Genomic DNA, 14,067 nt, shown 5'->3' with positions numbered 1-14,067 from the left:
CTTCAATTTTACAGAATGTATTTTTTACCACTGTTTTGTTTCTAGTCGACGCATCATCAGTGAAACACCCGGTGAAGCCCTCAGTGTTTACTTTCTGTTCAAGTGATTCCAGCTCTAAAACTGTGTTTTAATTATTGTTTCAGTAATTAATGGAGCTCCAGGAGAGAGAGGCCGTGCGGGTGATCACGGAGGTGGACAGAGACGTGTTTCTGCGGGACGTTTATCCGCTGGTAAGACGAAAGGAGAAATACTGAAGAAAGTGACAGAAAACAGGCTGCACTACTGAATGAGAATGCAGAGAAGAAGAGTAAAGATAGACTAATCACTGAAAAATTGATCACAAAAAAGGAATTAATGAGCAGCCGTGTTGTAAAAGAGCAATATAAGCAGTTATTCAAAGGCACAGAGGAGATTCACAAATGTTCACACTTTTATTTAAAGTAAATATTGAAGACAAAAAAAGTAACAGGTCATCAATATACCCATCAAACTGAGTTATATATGTGACATTAGAGTGGAATAGAACTATTTTAATATCAGATGGAAATTATTTTACAACATTGCTCCACAAAGAATAAAAACAAAAGAAACGTGAAAATAAATAAGACAGAATATAAGTAAATCTATTAAATACGAACATGCACACTATTTAACACTGTTTGTTGAGTATAGTACATATAAACAGAGGATAAAAAAAACACGTTAATGACATACATGTTTCTGTAGAAAATGTATTTAAAATGATAAATGTGTTGTTAAATGCAAATGTAAATTGAAGTTCATAGAAGAAAAATAGAAATGGGTTGAAATCTAGAAGTTTCCCCTCTACCGACTCCTTTTAAAACATTTTTTTTTACTATAATATTGTTTTAAGCTTTGCTTGAAAATGAAGTGATTCATTCACAAATGCATTGAGTTGAATTATCTCATTTTCCAAAAGCTATGAAGACAAGTAGTGCAAACAGGTGAAAAAGATGCAGCATGGTTAAAATAAATGCAGAACCATAATGTTCAAGGTTTGTGTGATATTGTTAAGACTTAAACAGAGACAAAGTGAAAGACACGTTCGTGCTGTGTGTTGTTTCCAGCGCAGACCGGCCGTGCTCAGAGGAGTGTGTCTGGGTCCGTGTCTGCAGAAGTGGACTGTAGACTACCTGGCAGAGAAAGGAGGCTGCAGGGAGGTGAAGATCCACGTGTCCACGGTGCCTCAGATGGATTTTCTCCACAAAAACTTTGTCTACAGGTGAGTCTGCATATAAACTGATGTGCACTTCCTTTTCAGGAGCTTTTGCACTCCAACAACTCAATAAGAACCATGAGCTGAGCCCGTTTCCCTCTGAAAGAAGAACATCTGACTCTTCAGAGTACTCACCTGTTGTTGGGTTCTCTGCAGCCTCTCCTCTCATGTAGGTCTTCTGTTTACAGGACTTTACCTTTTAATGAATTTGTGAAAAGAGCATCTGAGACAAAACATGCCGATTTCTTCCTTTGTGAGGTAAAAACAGTAAAGTAAGCATGAAGCAAAAGTAGATTGTAAATTCTTTTTTAACTGTTGTTTAATCTTTTAATGACATAAACTTCGGCTGTGATTTCAGGATGAGAGCTACTACCTTCGATCACTTGGGGAGGACGTCCGAAAGGTATCGAGGTGTCATTGTATTTGTAAGGAACATGTATTTGTGGAATGAGCAAATAGAGCTGAGGTTGATCCAGATCTCTGGAAAGGGAGATGGGTTGGGATTAGGGTTGGAGGCCAAGTGACACATTTTCTTAGTTTACGGAATATGAAATCCTCCATCAGACATGAGCAGAGTTCCTGACTTATTAAAATATAAAAACAAACGGCTGCTTTCTCTCCCAGGAACCTGCTGATCTGAGGAAACAGTTCCCGGACCTGGCACAGGATTTTCATGTCCCTCCGTTCTTTGAGGCGGATCAGTTCTTCTCCAGCGTCTTCAGAATCAGCTCCCAAGCTCTGCAGCTGTGGACGCACTACGATGTGAGCCTGGTTCACTCTCTCATCGGTGTATTTACATTTTTTTTACTGCAGGATGAGTAAAACGTCAGTGATTGTTCTTCATTTGGGCCTGTGAATGGAGACTCGTTCTACAGAAATCTAGTGCAACGACTAGTGTATTTGTACAAAAGGGATGGAATCTGAACATGAAGTCAGGAGCCACAGCTAGGTTCTCTTATTTGTATTAAATCAAAAAATAGTTATTTTAATTATGGAGAAACGAGAAGCAAAAGTAAGCAAAAGAAGCATCTTTTCAGCTCTGGGCTTTGATTTCTCAGGTCATGGACAACCTGCTGGCTCAGGTGACGGGGAGGAAGAGGGTGGTGCTGTACAGCCCCCGGGACGCTCTGCACCTCTACCTGTCAGGTCAGACGCTCCTTTTCAATCGGCTGTAGAAGAGCGGAGTCCTCCTCAATGCCTCACTGAGAGTTATTACTTGCGTTATTGAAGACTGTAGCACCCTACTGCCTGGTCCTGAATCAGTCTGAAGCCCCATCGCTCACAGCAGGGCGAGTCAAGAAGAGCATCAAGATAAAAACCTAATCAAATTCAAATGCCTGCTAATTTTTCTGCATTAAGCAAAATTCTCAGGCTTCAAGTATTTCATTTATTTATTCATATATGATTGACTTCTCCCTACAGGTGATAAATCGGAGGTCCTGGACATTGATAATCCAGATCTGACGCTGTTTCCTGACTTTGTGAAGGCAAAGAGATATGAATGTGTGCTGGAGCCAGGAGATCTGCTCTTCATCCCGGGTAAGAACGTCTCATAACTTTTTCAGAGCATAAGTTAAATATGTTTGATAAAACGGAGGTTTAAGCATCAACCTGTATGCAGACACTGTTTTCCATGTACATCACATGACACGATGTGCTTCCTCTGGTGTCTTCCAGCTCTTTGGTTCCACAACACGCTGGCGCTGCAGTTCGGAGTCGGCGTTAACGTCTTCTGGCGCCACCTGCCTGCTGACAGCTACGACAGAAAGGACCCGTATGGGAACAAGGACCCGGTGGCCGCCGGCCGAGCCCTGCAGGCTCTGGAGAGGGCGCTGCACGCTTTGGACGAGCTGCCCGTCGACTATCGGGACTTCTACGGCCGTCGCATGATCCATCGCATCCAAAAGAGAACAGTTTACGACAATACAACGGAAACAAACGCACAGGATTCTGATACCTTGGTACCTGGCAGGCCGTCCATAAAACCTGGTTAAGTCTGCTGAGAGATGGAAAAGAAGAAAAGTTCAATGTGATCACAACTTATGGACATGTTTCGTCTTTCTTCTCAATACAACAAAGTTTACTCCAAAAAGTTCTCTGTTGTCCGTTTCTCACCTGAAGTCAGATCAAGGTTGACGCTTAACAAGAATCCCGATGTACGTACACCGCAAGCGCTATTGAATCCTATAAAATCAACACTTTAGGGGTTTTGCATCAGATAGATCGGAATATTTTGTCAGTTTCACTCAATTATGCAACATCAGACAGGATCAAGGTTTGTGAAATTTGAACATCAGCGGTTATCTAAGAAAAATGTTTTTAGCCACTAGATGGCATCAAGGTATCCAGGCATCTTCATTTCTTCAGAGTTGTAGTCAATGACACAAAAACTGACTAAAAAGCAACCAGTGGTGTAATCAGAATACAAAAAAATCTTGGCATTAATATTGGAGTCAAACACAGCTAGCGATTAAAAATCCACATTTTCATTAAGCCCCATCCATAATTTCAGCCAAATTTACAAAAAAAAAGTCCAAAAAACATTTGAATCATTTTCACAAAGGTCAGTACTCTTTTAAAACATGCACGAGTGTGAAGTCAGAGGTGAAGAAAAACAGCCTTCATTTCAAATTTTATTGCACAAAGAATACAGTTGTTTCCTTACAAACATTTGAAAGCTTTGTAAACAGTGCAGCAGCATCTCCTCAGTGTCTTCAGTATCTCTTGCTCCCGTTCGTCCCGTTCCTTCAGCGAGCCTCAGCGTTTTGACGTGAAGTGACGAGAGCCGCGGGGCGAGTGACTACGTGAAGCGGAGAGAAGCCGGGAGACTGGCTGGACCTCGGGTCGATGGGCCTTTTTTTTTTTTACACACCGTCAATCAAATCAATCAGTAAATCGCCTACAGAAGAAAAACCACAACTGGCTGGGGCGGGTCGCTGTTAGCTTTCGAGAAAACGTTCCCATCCGGTGGACGGAACCAGCAGGATTTAGAAAAAGAAATGCAAAACAAGCCACTGCTGCCCCCTGCAGGTCGCAGTCATCCCTACACGTCTTCTGTCTGAGGCGAGCGGATCTGTTGGGCAGGGGCGGCAGACGAACAACGTTCTGTCCCGAGACAACCTTCGGAGGAAACTTTCACCTACAGGAGGTTCGGAAACATCCGCTCCAACGCCACCGGCAAATCCCGTCAGACAGAGAAAACAAAGAAATGGCACATCGCTGGTTGATTTCTATTCTGTGAATAACTATGTGTTTCGTTCTTCTTCTTAAGGTTGCTACGAGGCAGGAGAGAGAGGACTCCGGGATCCGGACGCCTCTTTTCCGAGCGGTGGCTCGGTTCAGGTCGGAGGAAGCGGAGAGATGTGTCGTCGGCGCTACGGCGTCGGCGCCATGCCGCGGCTCGTCTTGATCTTCTCCAGCCTCTTGGACAGGTGGCTGTTGTTGGACTCCAGCTCGTCGATCTTGTCCAGCGCCGAGCGCAGCTGTTGGACCGAACAGAGAGGAGGAGAGTCAGAAAAGGCCGGAGCGCCGCGCATTTACCGCTCTGAGGTGGGAGGAAACGACACTCTGCCTCTCGCTGCAGTTTCCGTTTGTCCGCCTTCAGCTCGTCCTCCACCTTCTCTGCGTTCTCCGCCGCAGACTTGTATCGCGTCACCTGACCTTCCAGTCTGGTCACCTGGAAGGCGAGAGACACGGAGGGGAGCTGAGAACACGGCCGTGACGGTGAGCGGGGATGCCTGGGAGACGTCGGCTCACGTTTTGTTCTAAAGCCGTCACTTCTTGTTCCGCCTTCACCAGTTTGAACTTCAAGTCACTGATCTGCCTGTTGTTGTCTCCTGGATGGAGACGGAACAGAAACAGGTATTAATGGTTTTAAAGCTTTAAGACCAGCCGTTCTCGCTCCCGTCGACTCACTCTGCAGCTCCATGATGTTGGGATCGTTGCCGTTTTCTACGATTTCCCCGTCGGGGCTGCAGCTGCTGTCGGTGCCGTTCTTCTGAGTCTTCTGGTCCAGCTGAGACTTCAGCTTCTTCACCTGTTTGGAGGCAAAAAAAACATCAACGTATCGTCGCACACCGAGCACAGATTCTGAAAAACACATTGGAAAAGAACAGAGTAGTGCCTCAGGTGACGGAGGAATCAGTGGTTCACCTGTTCGATCATCTTTTCTCGCTCATCCACCAGTTTCCTCAGGCGGATCTCTGAAAGGTAAAGAGGATGTTTAAGAAAAAGAGCATCGTGCATCCAGTAAACTTCCACTTCCCTCAACGACACAGAGAATCCATCTTTAAAAAAAAAAAAAGAGTTGACATACCGGGAGTGGGAGGAGCCGAGGAGGAGGAGGAGGAGGAGGAGGTGGAGGTGATGGGTGGGGGTGATGAGGTGGATGCATGCAACAGAGCAGACATCCGTGTGGGAGCGATGGAGCGGAGTGTGAGGAGGGAGGGATGTTAGCATGCACACACTGTGGAGAGGAGCTTCACTCACGCTCAGTATGTTGGATATCAATACCAACAAGTCACACAACTGCAGGAATGGCGTTTTGGGCAACTTTTGAAATAGGTAACAGCAGGGGATTTATTTCAATCTTTTCCAATCAGTGTAACAAAATGAAAAATTCAATTTATACATTGCTGTGCTTTGACATTCAGGAAAACGTGAAGTTCACATCCTTTTTGATTTTCAAAGTCTAAAGTTTTGAATCAACAGGTGAGGATTTCTGAGCAAAAGTCTCAATGAGAATTACCAATACACACTTTTCTTTCGACACTGAATGTGAAAACGAAAATATTTTTTTAGCAAAGCAACACCATAAATGACCTGTGACACAAAAGGAGCAGCAGGACCAATGTGCGTTCATAATAAAAGTTACCCATTATCGTAAGTGCAACATGCTAGTAAAGTAAACTCCAATTCCTCTGCCCCTTAAACACATGACTTCAATGAAAATATGATTTATGAACCCAGACAGATGCTTTTTGGGGAAAAGAGTCATAGTTCTGTGAACACTGGTAGATTTTTAACTCTTCTTCTGCAGATAGTCAAAAAAGGCACATTAAAAAAAAAAAGACATACAGAAACCCCAGGTAAACCAAGCTTTAGTATGTAGATATCCAGACCTTTAAGCACCTGATCCTCTCTGAAGTGGTGCCTATAATAAATAATTTAATGATGTAACCATTTTATGAATGGCATAGAAAGTGAAGATCTTCCAAATTTGCTATGAAATTGAAAAATAGTAAAGAAAAAGTTCATCCTGAAATTATTTCACTTTAAAATCCATCAAATCGAAATCAGGGGTTCTTTATCAGGTGCAAAGGTCTCCAAATGGATTCAGATTTGATGGACTATGAGTTGTTTTGTAACATGTTTGATTTGCTCTCCATTCATTACAAACAGACGATGGTTGTAAAAGGCTCCACTCCACCGAGTGAAGTGAGACTCGGGTACATCTCCGGTCCCTTCAGGCTGTGGACTAAGCCACCTTGCAGTCCTCTTTGCCCTTGCCTTTGCCCTTGCCTTTGCCCTTCCTCGCGCCCCTCCCTGCCTGCTGTGCCGGCTCTTTGCTCTCAGTCACTTGGTCCGTGCTCCCTAATGGGGCCGGAGCTTCGTTCTGCCAGTCCAGCTTGACGACGTCTAACGCTTCCTCGACGAGTGAAGACATTTTTTGTTTGATGTTCTCTACAACGGCGCCCAGGTCGCCCTTCTCTCCCTCTGGCCCTCCCGGTTCTCCCTCTTTGGGGACGCTCTCCTCTTTCTCAGGCGGAGACTCTCCGTGAGCCAAAGGGTTTTGCTTCTCCTGAGCTTTGGAATCTGCCTGGTTGAGTCTGTCCACTGTCGGTGTTTCTTCATTTGTTGCAGCCGGTTCGTCTCGCGTTCTTCCATCTGACTGAGCATCACTTTGGCACAGCCCCGATCTTCCATCACTGCTTTCATCCGACGTGGCTTCAACTCCCTCCTCGAACTCTTCCTCCTCAGGATTGTGGGAAACGTCGGGCGCGACGGCTGCTTCCACATCCAGATCGTCAAAGTCAAAGGACTGCCCTTCATCTTCCTCGTCCTCTTCATCGCTGTCCAGCTGGGTGGGCGGTGATGAGTCCATGTTCTCACTTTTGGTTTGGACAGATTCAGGAAGCGCTTCACTTTCATCATGTTGACTGTTTTCATCTTCTCCGTCTGCTGTCTCCTGCTCCATCGAGGTACCGATCTCAGTCCTACTGGCTTCCTCTTGAGAGTCTAAACTATGATCCTCTTCTCTCTTCTCTTCAGGAACCGTCTCCTCAGTCTGATCTATATGTTGTGGAATCTTGCCCTCACTTTCTTCTAATTGTTCATTTTGCACTGCAGTTTCAGTGTCAGCAGCTGTGAGCTGATTGATTACTGGTGCACTATGGGAACTTTCACTCTTCTCCTCAAAGGAGGAACTGTGTGTCTCGTCCGACACTCCAGCCTCTGTCACATCTTGATCCAGTTCCTCCATTTCTGTTTCTTCTGGCTCGAGCTCTGAATCTTGACTTGGAGAAGCAGCACTCTCTTCCTCCGCCTCTGCTCCCGGCGCCTCACTGTTAGTGACGGCCTCAGTTCCCTCCTCAGGACTTTGCTCAAAAACATTAATCGAAGGATCAATGTCTGATTTGGTGGCGTCAGACAGCTCAGACTCAGACAAACTCATGAAAGCGTCAGTCGTAGGTGGCGATGAGACATGCAGGGACTCGGATTCAGGGGCAGAAACGTCACTTCCATTTGAAACCAATGATTCTAGTTTGCCGTTTTCGTCGCTGCCCGTTTCAAGGCTGTTATTTGTGCACTCAGTCGTCGTTTCCTCAACAGCCTCAGATTCATCCTTCAGTTCATCTACAGTGTTTGAATCAGCATCGATGAGGCTGGTACTGGTTGGAACTGGATCTGCGTTGTCAGTGCTATCTAAACCGGTCCCCTCTTTGCTTAGGCTGTCACCACTGTTAGAGTTGATGTTAGAACCACCGGGGGAAGCTTCTGGGTCAACAGCTTGTAATTTGTCTCCTTCCCAACTGAGTTCATCCTCTTTCTCGTTCTCTCTGGAATCTGTTCTGAGCTCGTTGTGTGTTTCCACATCAGAGAGTACGACTGCCTCAACTGATTCTATAATAGGCGTTTCCTCAGTTTGCTCCTTCTTCTGTTCATCAGAGACGCTGTGGTCACCTGTGTCGATTAGAGTTTCAGGGGGTTGTGCTGCTTCCACTTCTTCCAATGTTTTGATTTCTTCCTGTTTCTCTTCCTTCTCACATTCAGGTTGTGTTTCTTCGAGGCATTTCTCCTGGGAATTAGATTCTTGGGCTGTGCTTCCATCTTGTTGCGTTTCCTGCTCATTCTCAGCTGGATTCTCGTTTGATTCCTTGAAGTTTTCACTGACTGAAGTGTCGGCGTGCGGCTCTACTATACTCTCATTACTCACTTCTCCTGATTCTACCTGTTTTACAGTTTTGTCACTTTCCTTCTCTGTTCCACTGCTTTGTTGGTTCTGGGAGTTGTTTTGAGTCACTCCTTTCTTTTTGCCTTTCTTCTTCTTTTTCTTCTTCTTTCCTTTGTTGGAGTTACTTGGGGTTTCCTCTGCCGCATCGTTTTCGGCTTCCTCTGCGTTCTTGACCTCTTGTTGGGGTTCTGTGTTTAATAACTCTGTAAAAGATTCATCTACTGGACCTTCTTTCATAACACATGCAGCTGTTTGCTGCTGAGAAGCTTCTGTGCTGATCAAACCTGTTCCCTCAGTGTCTTCTAACTCTTTGTCTTGTTCTTCAGAGAGGTTGTTGGATCTCTCTATAAAATCACTCTCATGCGTCTCAGCACTACTTTTGATTTCTGTTTCCTCACTGTCTGGATATCTCGTCTCGTTCAAACCCCTCTCCTCAGACACGGCTAATTCTGGAAGACTTTCCTCAGGATTTGTAACATTGTCTGGATGCTCAGAGCTGGAAACAGTTACAGCTTTGCTTTCTGCGACGGGCTCAATAATTAAGTCCTTGTGGATGCCATCTTCCCCGACGCTGCCTTCTTCTATGGGCGAGTCTGTCTCTGGAAGATGTTTTTCCTCAGATGTTTCCAGTGTGGACTCATCTGCCCCATCACAGCGTACACCAGAGTTCAAGAGATTCTCTTTGGATTCCTCAAGTATTTCCTTCTGCTGCTCTGGATCCACATCGTCCTTCCTGCTACTTCTGAACTCAGTCTCTTCTGTGTTGCCTGAGAGATCATGAAGAGCAGTCGGTGATAAAAGGCCAAAGAAAAGATTTTTTTTTTTTTCAATCTTTATAAAGAAGCGCATCAGCAGAAGTCAGGAGGTAAGGCAGGATGCCGGGCTGATTCAGTGGCCAGAAAGAAAAGCAGAGGACCAAGAGGACCAAGAAAAGAGGGAAGTCCAGAGAGGACACAAAGAACAAAGGCGGGAAGAACAGAACAAAGAAAGTTCTGGAGCCCCACTGCATGTGTCAAAGAAGAGAAGCCTTAAGCCGTAACCACATTATCATCCGGATCAATATTTTTATCAGAGTACAAACTACAGAGTACAGAGACAAGTCAAACCCTTTTCTGTGACCTATCTGCATTTGCCCAACAGCTCCTGTGTTCAGTTACTGCGGTTGTGATTCAGAAGCAATATGTGCATGCTGAAGCAGTGATGGCAGAGGTGCAACGGAAACAGAATCCAAGCTACGGAATCAGTAAAAAGAGAGGATGAAGACAAAGCAGGTCGATGGCATTAGTGTAGACAATGAAGTAAAGTAGAAAGAAAGATTATTTTCATGATGAGACTGATGATTCACAGCATTGTGCTTGTTGTATCGCCACGATAGGTCTCTACTCCAAGGCTCATCACAAGCCTGAATTCAGCTGAACCTTCACAACATGTCTATCCATAGCCATTACAAAGTTTTCTCTGGTGTTTCGTAAAGCCAGTATTTTATCAGATTCATCTTTAACACCTCAGAAAAATGACTGTTTAGTAAAAGGTGAAAAGACTTCACCAATATGGCCAATTCTGGACAAGAAAGCTTCACCTCACAGACTGACATCAGGGATAGAACAGCAAACCCAGCACTGACCAAAGATCAAAATGAATATCATCAGTAAAAAAATGAGAATGGACGTCATCTCACTCAATTTTCAGGAAAAACAAGAAAAACAACTCAAGTTTTGATGTACAAAGATGTACCATCAACACAGGTTTTGCTTCCATGCGGGTCAAAGTTAAAAGACCTGTATGAACCATCAAAACACTGCAGCTATCTAATCAGCCAAAACCACCGGAGTAATTCTCTGAAACCTCTTCATGGAAACTGTCAACACCATCATTAACTTCTTCAGCAGACTGCGTTGCTGCAGCTCTTGGGTTTGATCACAGAGACCATCCTTCACACCCCACATGCACCATGAGCCTTGCTCTTTCATGACCCGGTCGCTTTTTCACGGCATATTTGAGAGATAGTGACCTTTTCAACACCCCACCAGAGCTGCAGCTCGTTATCACATTCTGACCTTTTCTAAAAGCTGCTCCTTTCTCAAACATTTGCCCGTGGTCAACACTTTTATGCTCATTTTTGTCCTTCCAGGTCCTTTAATGCATCAAGTGACAGAAGACTGAAGTGCAAAGAGAACACGGTGCTGACGCAAAGGCTCCACTTCACTCAGATAATGTAAAGATTCAACTCAGGAAAAAAAAAATACTGAAAATCACCAAGCTCATCTTTTAATCCAGTGAAGTAGGAAAGTGGCATTAGAATAAGATAAAGGGGGAGCTCAAGACTTCACTCCAGAATTGGACATTTAATCTGATTCCAATCAAGAAAACAGAAACATTTATTTTCACTTTTTCTTTTTTCAATGTTGGGTTTCTTTTTACGGCTGTACTCTGAACCATCCTGGAGTGAAAGCCTTGGCTGTGCCTCATGCAGAGCCAGAAGACAGGATGTGTTTAATCCATGCTGAGTTTTACCGAGCATGCTGTTTCCCTCCGTCGGGCTGCTCAGAGGCTCCTGAGCCGGCTGGCCGGCGGGGTTTGTGGCGGGGGTCCCCTCGGATTCGGCTTCACCAACGTCTCCGTTGATGTTCAGGTCAGGACCCAAAACGATCCCGTGTTTCTACAGGAGGAAAACAAACTTCAGCATCAGATACCCAGAGGAGGCGCTGATTCGCATTTCCTAATGAGGCCAAACAGAAACTGGAGCGGTGCGTCACACGGCGAGTACCTTCAGAATATCCTTCAGTTTCACCACCTCCTCTCTGAGCTCATCGCGCTCGATTCGGATGGCGTCTGTATACTCTTTCTGTCGCTCTAAGGCCTGAGCGAAGCCCCCCACCCCCAGGCAGCAGAGTGCAGAAGACAGTGAACAGAGAAGGGAAATCAGCTTTCATGCAGAGACGTTACTGAACTCATGTGAGGAACGTGAAGGAGAAATGAAAAGGAAACTGTTCAGGGTTCGCGGACCATACCCCGATTTTTTTATCCTTCCACTCCACTGTTTCCTGCAAGTCAGAGATCTCTCTGACGAATCCCTCCTGTTTCATACGCAGCTGACGGATGTCCTGCACGACGGAGGAGGAGGAGGAGGAGGAGGAGGAGGAGGCAGTCGAGGAAACAGGAGGATAGAAAGAGTGAGGAATAACAGGAGAACAAGTGCTGGATTCAGAGGAAGTGGAAGAGAAAACAAGCAGCTCAACATGCAAACCCCCCATAACAGCTGAGGTGTAGGTAGGAAATGCAGGGTTTCCCTCAGTGCTTTATAGGCCTGGCGGGCCGCCAGGATTTACTTGCCCCCCCACCAGGCTAAGCGTCGGTGTTTATTTATTTATTTTTTTCAATTGTAAAAATGTTTTTTTTTATTAGCCAAAACAGAGATAACAAAGACGGTCTCCAGAGCTTTTAATGGCATCTGGTGATACGGTTGCAATGGCGACACCTTATGGTCGATACGTGAACACATAGGGGTCAGAGGTGACGTGTGTTTTCATCAGAATGCCGCGGCTCGTTGATGAGGCAGAGCTGGTGCGAGTAGCATGGATGTTAGCACGTCGTCAGAGCAGCCTTCTGTGAGCCGCGATGGGAAACATCGAACTAGCGGATTTAATCCAAAATGGTTTGTGTTCTATCCTCAAAATGATTCACTGTCCAAACGGTGGAACAGTGGTGCTTCTGTTTAATGAACCAGCCACGAACAACATGCTTCATCAGTCTGGGGGATTCCATTCATACACATTCTTCTACGTGCTTCTACATTGCACTATACGTCGAACTGTAACAATGCGCCCTCTGCTGGACTGAAGGAGGTACTGCTGGACTTATGCACTGCTGTGGACTCCATATAAACAACAAATACTTAAAGAACATAAGAATATTAATAACTGTAAGCAGTCTAATAATTTTTCAGTAATTTTTCTTTAGTTTTTCATTCAAAAAGTAGACGAGGTCAGACAGTCCAGCAGATACCTCTTCAGCCTTTGAGTGCCCTGTTTTTACACCTTGATCATGTTTGCACTTTTTTATTTTTTTATTTATTTTACCTTTAAATGTGAACAGCAATGCCTTGTTTTAAGATTCATTAGGATTTAACTTAATTGAAAACAATTGATATTTATTTTAATTGTATTTTTTGTGTTTGTTAAAACTTTATTTCAGATTATGCCTTTTTGTAAGACTCTGCATTTAAGTAATGTTAATAAATTGTTAATAATGTTAATAAATGCTTACAATAACACAAAATAGTCATAATTTCCAAATTTCTGTCAAGTTTTAACTTTTTTTTTTTTTTTTTAGATAAACACGGTGGGCTTCTCTATCAGTCCAACCACCGGGCTTAGCAAGTTTTCTGGGGGAAACCCTGAAATGTTTGACATCAGGATCTGGCCATGGTAACAGAGGCTCACAGCGGAGAACAAATACTCACGTTTAGCAGCTCCTCGCTTTGTTTTAGCGTCTCTTTCATTTCATTGAACTGGAACTGAAGAACGCCGTGAGCGTGCTTCTCCCGCTCGTAGTCCTGTGGGGAACGGCGCAAAGTTAGCAGACCATCTTCACACTGCAGACAGAATTCTCTCAAATCCATCTTATTTCCACAGACCTTGGCTTTCTCCTCGTACTCGCGGCGCGACTCGGACAGCAGCTCCTCCAGCTCCATCAGCGAGTCTTTGAGCGTGTCCACCTGGTACATCAGGTTGTTCTTCTCATTGTCCAGCTGGGCGTTGGACACCATGGCCTTCCGGTACTTCTCCTCCGACTGTGCTAACGCATCCTAACAGAACGTCAGACGCGATTAAGTAAGTCGCTGCCACTGGCCGGGATCAGCTATAACCCACTAGTGGAGCCACATTTTCCCCTGTTGAGTCCACGCTGTGGCATGAGGCATGTTTGCAGAGTGGAGGAGAGAATCTCCACTGGACTCAAACATGCACACTTATCAAATGACAGACTTAGGAGATGAAGCAGCTCATTAGAGTGAAGACGGATGGCAGCATCACAGACAAATTGATTGAAAATTTGCCGTTTCACACACAAGTTAGCAGTTAGCAAGCAGCTACTTCAAAGAAAAACAGTTCAGCTCTAATGCTTTGACAACGACACTCCAAACTCAATCATAAAGGCAGCGAGCCATATTTTTATGGTTTCTTAAAGAAAGGATGGATTTCCAGTACATTGTAAGGTGGCTGCAGTGTTCCAGTAATATAAAAAAGCACATTCATGTTTGTATATGAAATGTAAAAAATTTAAAAAAAAACTGCCAATAGGAGCAGATCTTATTCCTCATTAGTCAATAACTCAGGGACATCTTTCAATAAACAAACATAAAAATGAATTAGCGCTT

At 44.6% G+C, this 14,067-nt stretch overlaps 2 protein-coding genes across 4 annotated transcripts in view; one reads left to right on the top strand and one right to left on the bottom strand.

The window, feature by feature from the left end:
* Positions 1-71: 71 nt before the first annotated feature.
* Positions 72-3,310, top strand: tyw5 (tRNA-yW synthesizing protein 5). Of its 2 annotated transcripts, XM_030111690.1 has the most exons (9): positions 72-226; positions 949-952; positions 1,089-1,243; positions 1,426-1,495; positions 1,596-1,640; positions 1,862-1,999; positions 2,296-2,383; positions 2,660-2,776; positions 2,915-3,310. In XM_030111690.1, the coding sequence occupies exons 1-9, from the start codon at positions 150-152 to the stop codon at positions 3,229-3,231; spliced, it is 1,011 nt and encodes a 336-aa protein (XP_029967550.1). In that variant the 5' UTR covers positions 72-149; the 3' UTR covers positions 3,232-3,310. The 2 variants fall into 2 exon arrangements, with proteins under 2 accessions (XP_029967550.1, XP_029967549.1); XM_030111689.1 differs by lacking the exon at positions 949-952 and having other exon boundaries at positions 72-230.
* Positions 3,311-3,835: 525 nt separating this feature from the next.
* lrrfip1a (leucine rich repeat (in FLII) interacting protein 1a) overlaps positions 3,836-14,067 on the bottom strand; it is a 49,831-nt gene continuing 39,599 nt past the window's right edge. Inside the window, exons 18-27 of one of the 2 annotated variants that reach the window (XM_030111688.1) lie at positions 13,327-13,497; positions 13,153-13,245; positions 11,702-11,794; positions 11,458-11,550; positions 11,205-11,349; positions 5,390-5,439; positions 5,153-5,273; positions 4,994-5,073; positions 4,809-4,913; positions 3,836-4,719 (exon numbers count right to left, since the gene is read on the bottom strand). In XM_030111688.1, coding sequence (XP_029967548.1) covers positions 4,612-4,719; positions 4,809-4,913; positions 4,994-5,073; positions 5,153-5,273; positions 5,390-5,439; positions 11,205-11,349; positions 11,458-11,550; positions 11,702-11,794; positions 13,153-13,245; positions 13,327-13,497 — 1,059 coding nt within the window. In that variant the 3' untranslated portion in view covers positions 3,836-4,611. Of the gene's footprint in view, positions 4,720-4,808; positions 4,914-4,993; positions 5,074-5,152; positions 5,274-5,389; positions 5,440-5,656; positions 9,458-11,204; positions 11,350-11,457; positions 11,551-11,701; positions 11,795-13,152; positions 13,246-13,326; positions 13,498-14,067 lie in introns of those variants that run through there. The other variant, XM_030111687.1, reaches the window with a different exon arrangement.

This window comes from Salarias fasciatus, chromosome 16, assembly GCF_902148845.1.
Source record: "Salarias fasciatus chromosome 16, fSalaFa1.1, whole genome shotgun sequence".
NCBI classification, from domain to species: domain Eukaryota; kingdom Metazoa; phylum Chordata; class Actinopteri; order Blenniiformes; family Blenniidae; genus Salarias; species Salarias fasciatus.
The sequence above is the reverse complement of the archived record's forward strand: the minus strand, read 5'-3'. Positions and strand labels throughout refer to the sequence as shown.

Bases quoted from the DNA above. Each gene is read 5' to 3' on its own strand.
- tyw5 (XM_030111690.1), top strand. From the start codon at position 150: ATGGAGCTCCAGGAGAGAGAGGCCGTGCGGGTGATCACGGAGGTGGAC. The intron at 1,244-1,425 runs GTGAGTCTGCAT...TTCTGTTTACAG, and splicing joins CACAAAAACTTTGTCTACAG to GACTTTACCTTTTAATGAAT. The intron at 2,777-2,914 runs GTAAGAACGTCT...GGTGTCTTCCAG, and splicing joins AGATCTGCTCTTCATCCCGG to CTCTTTGGTTCCACAACACG.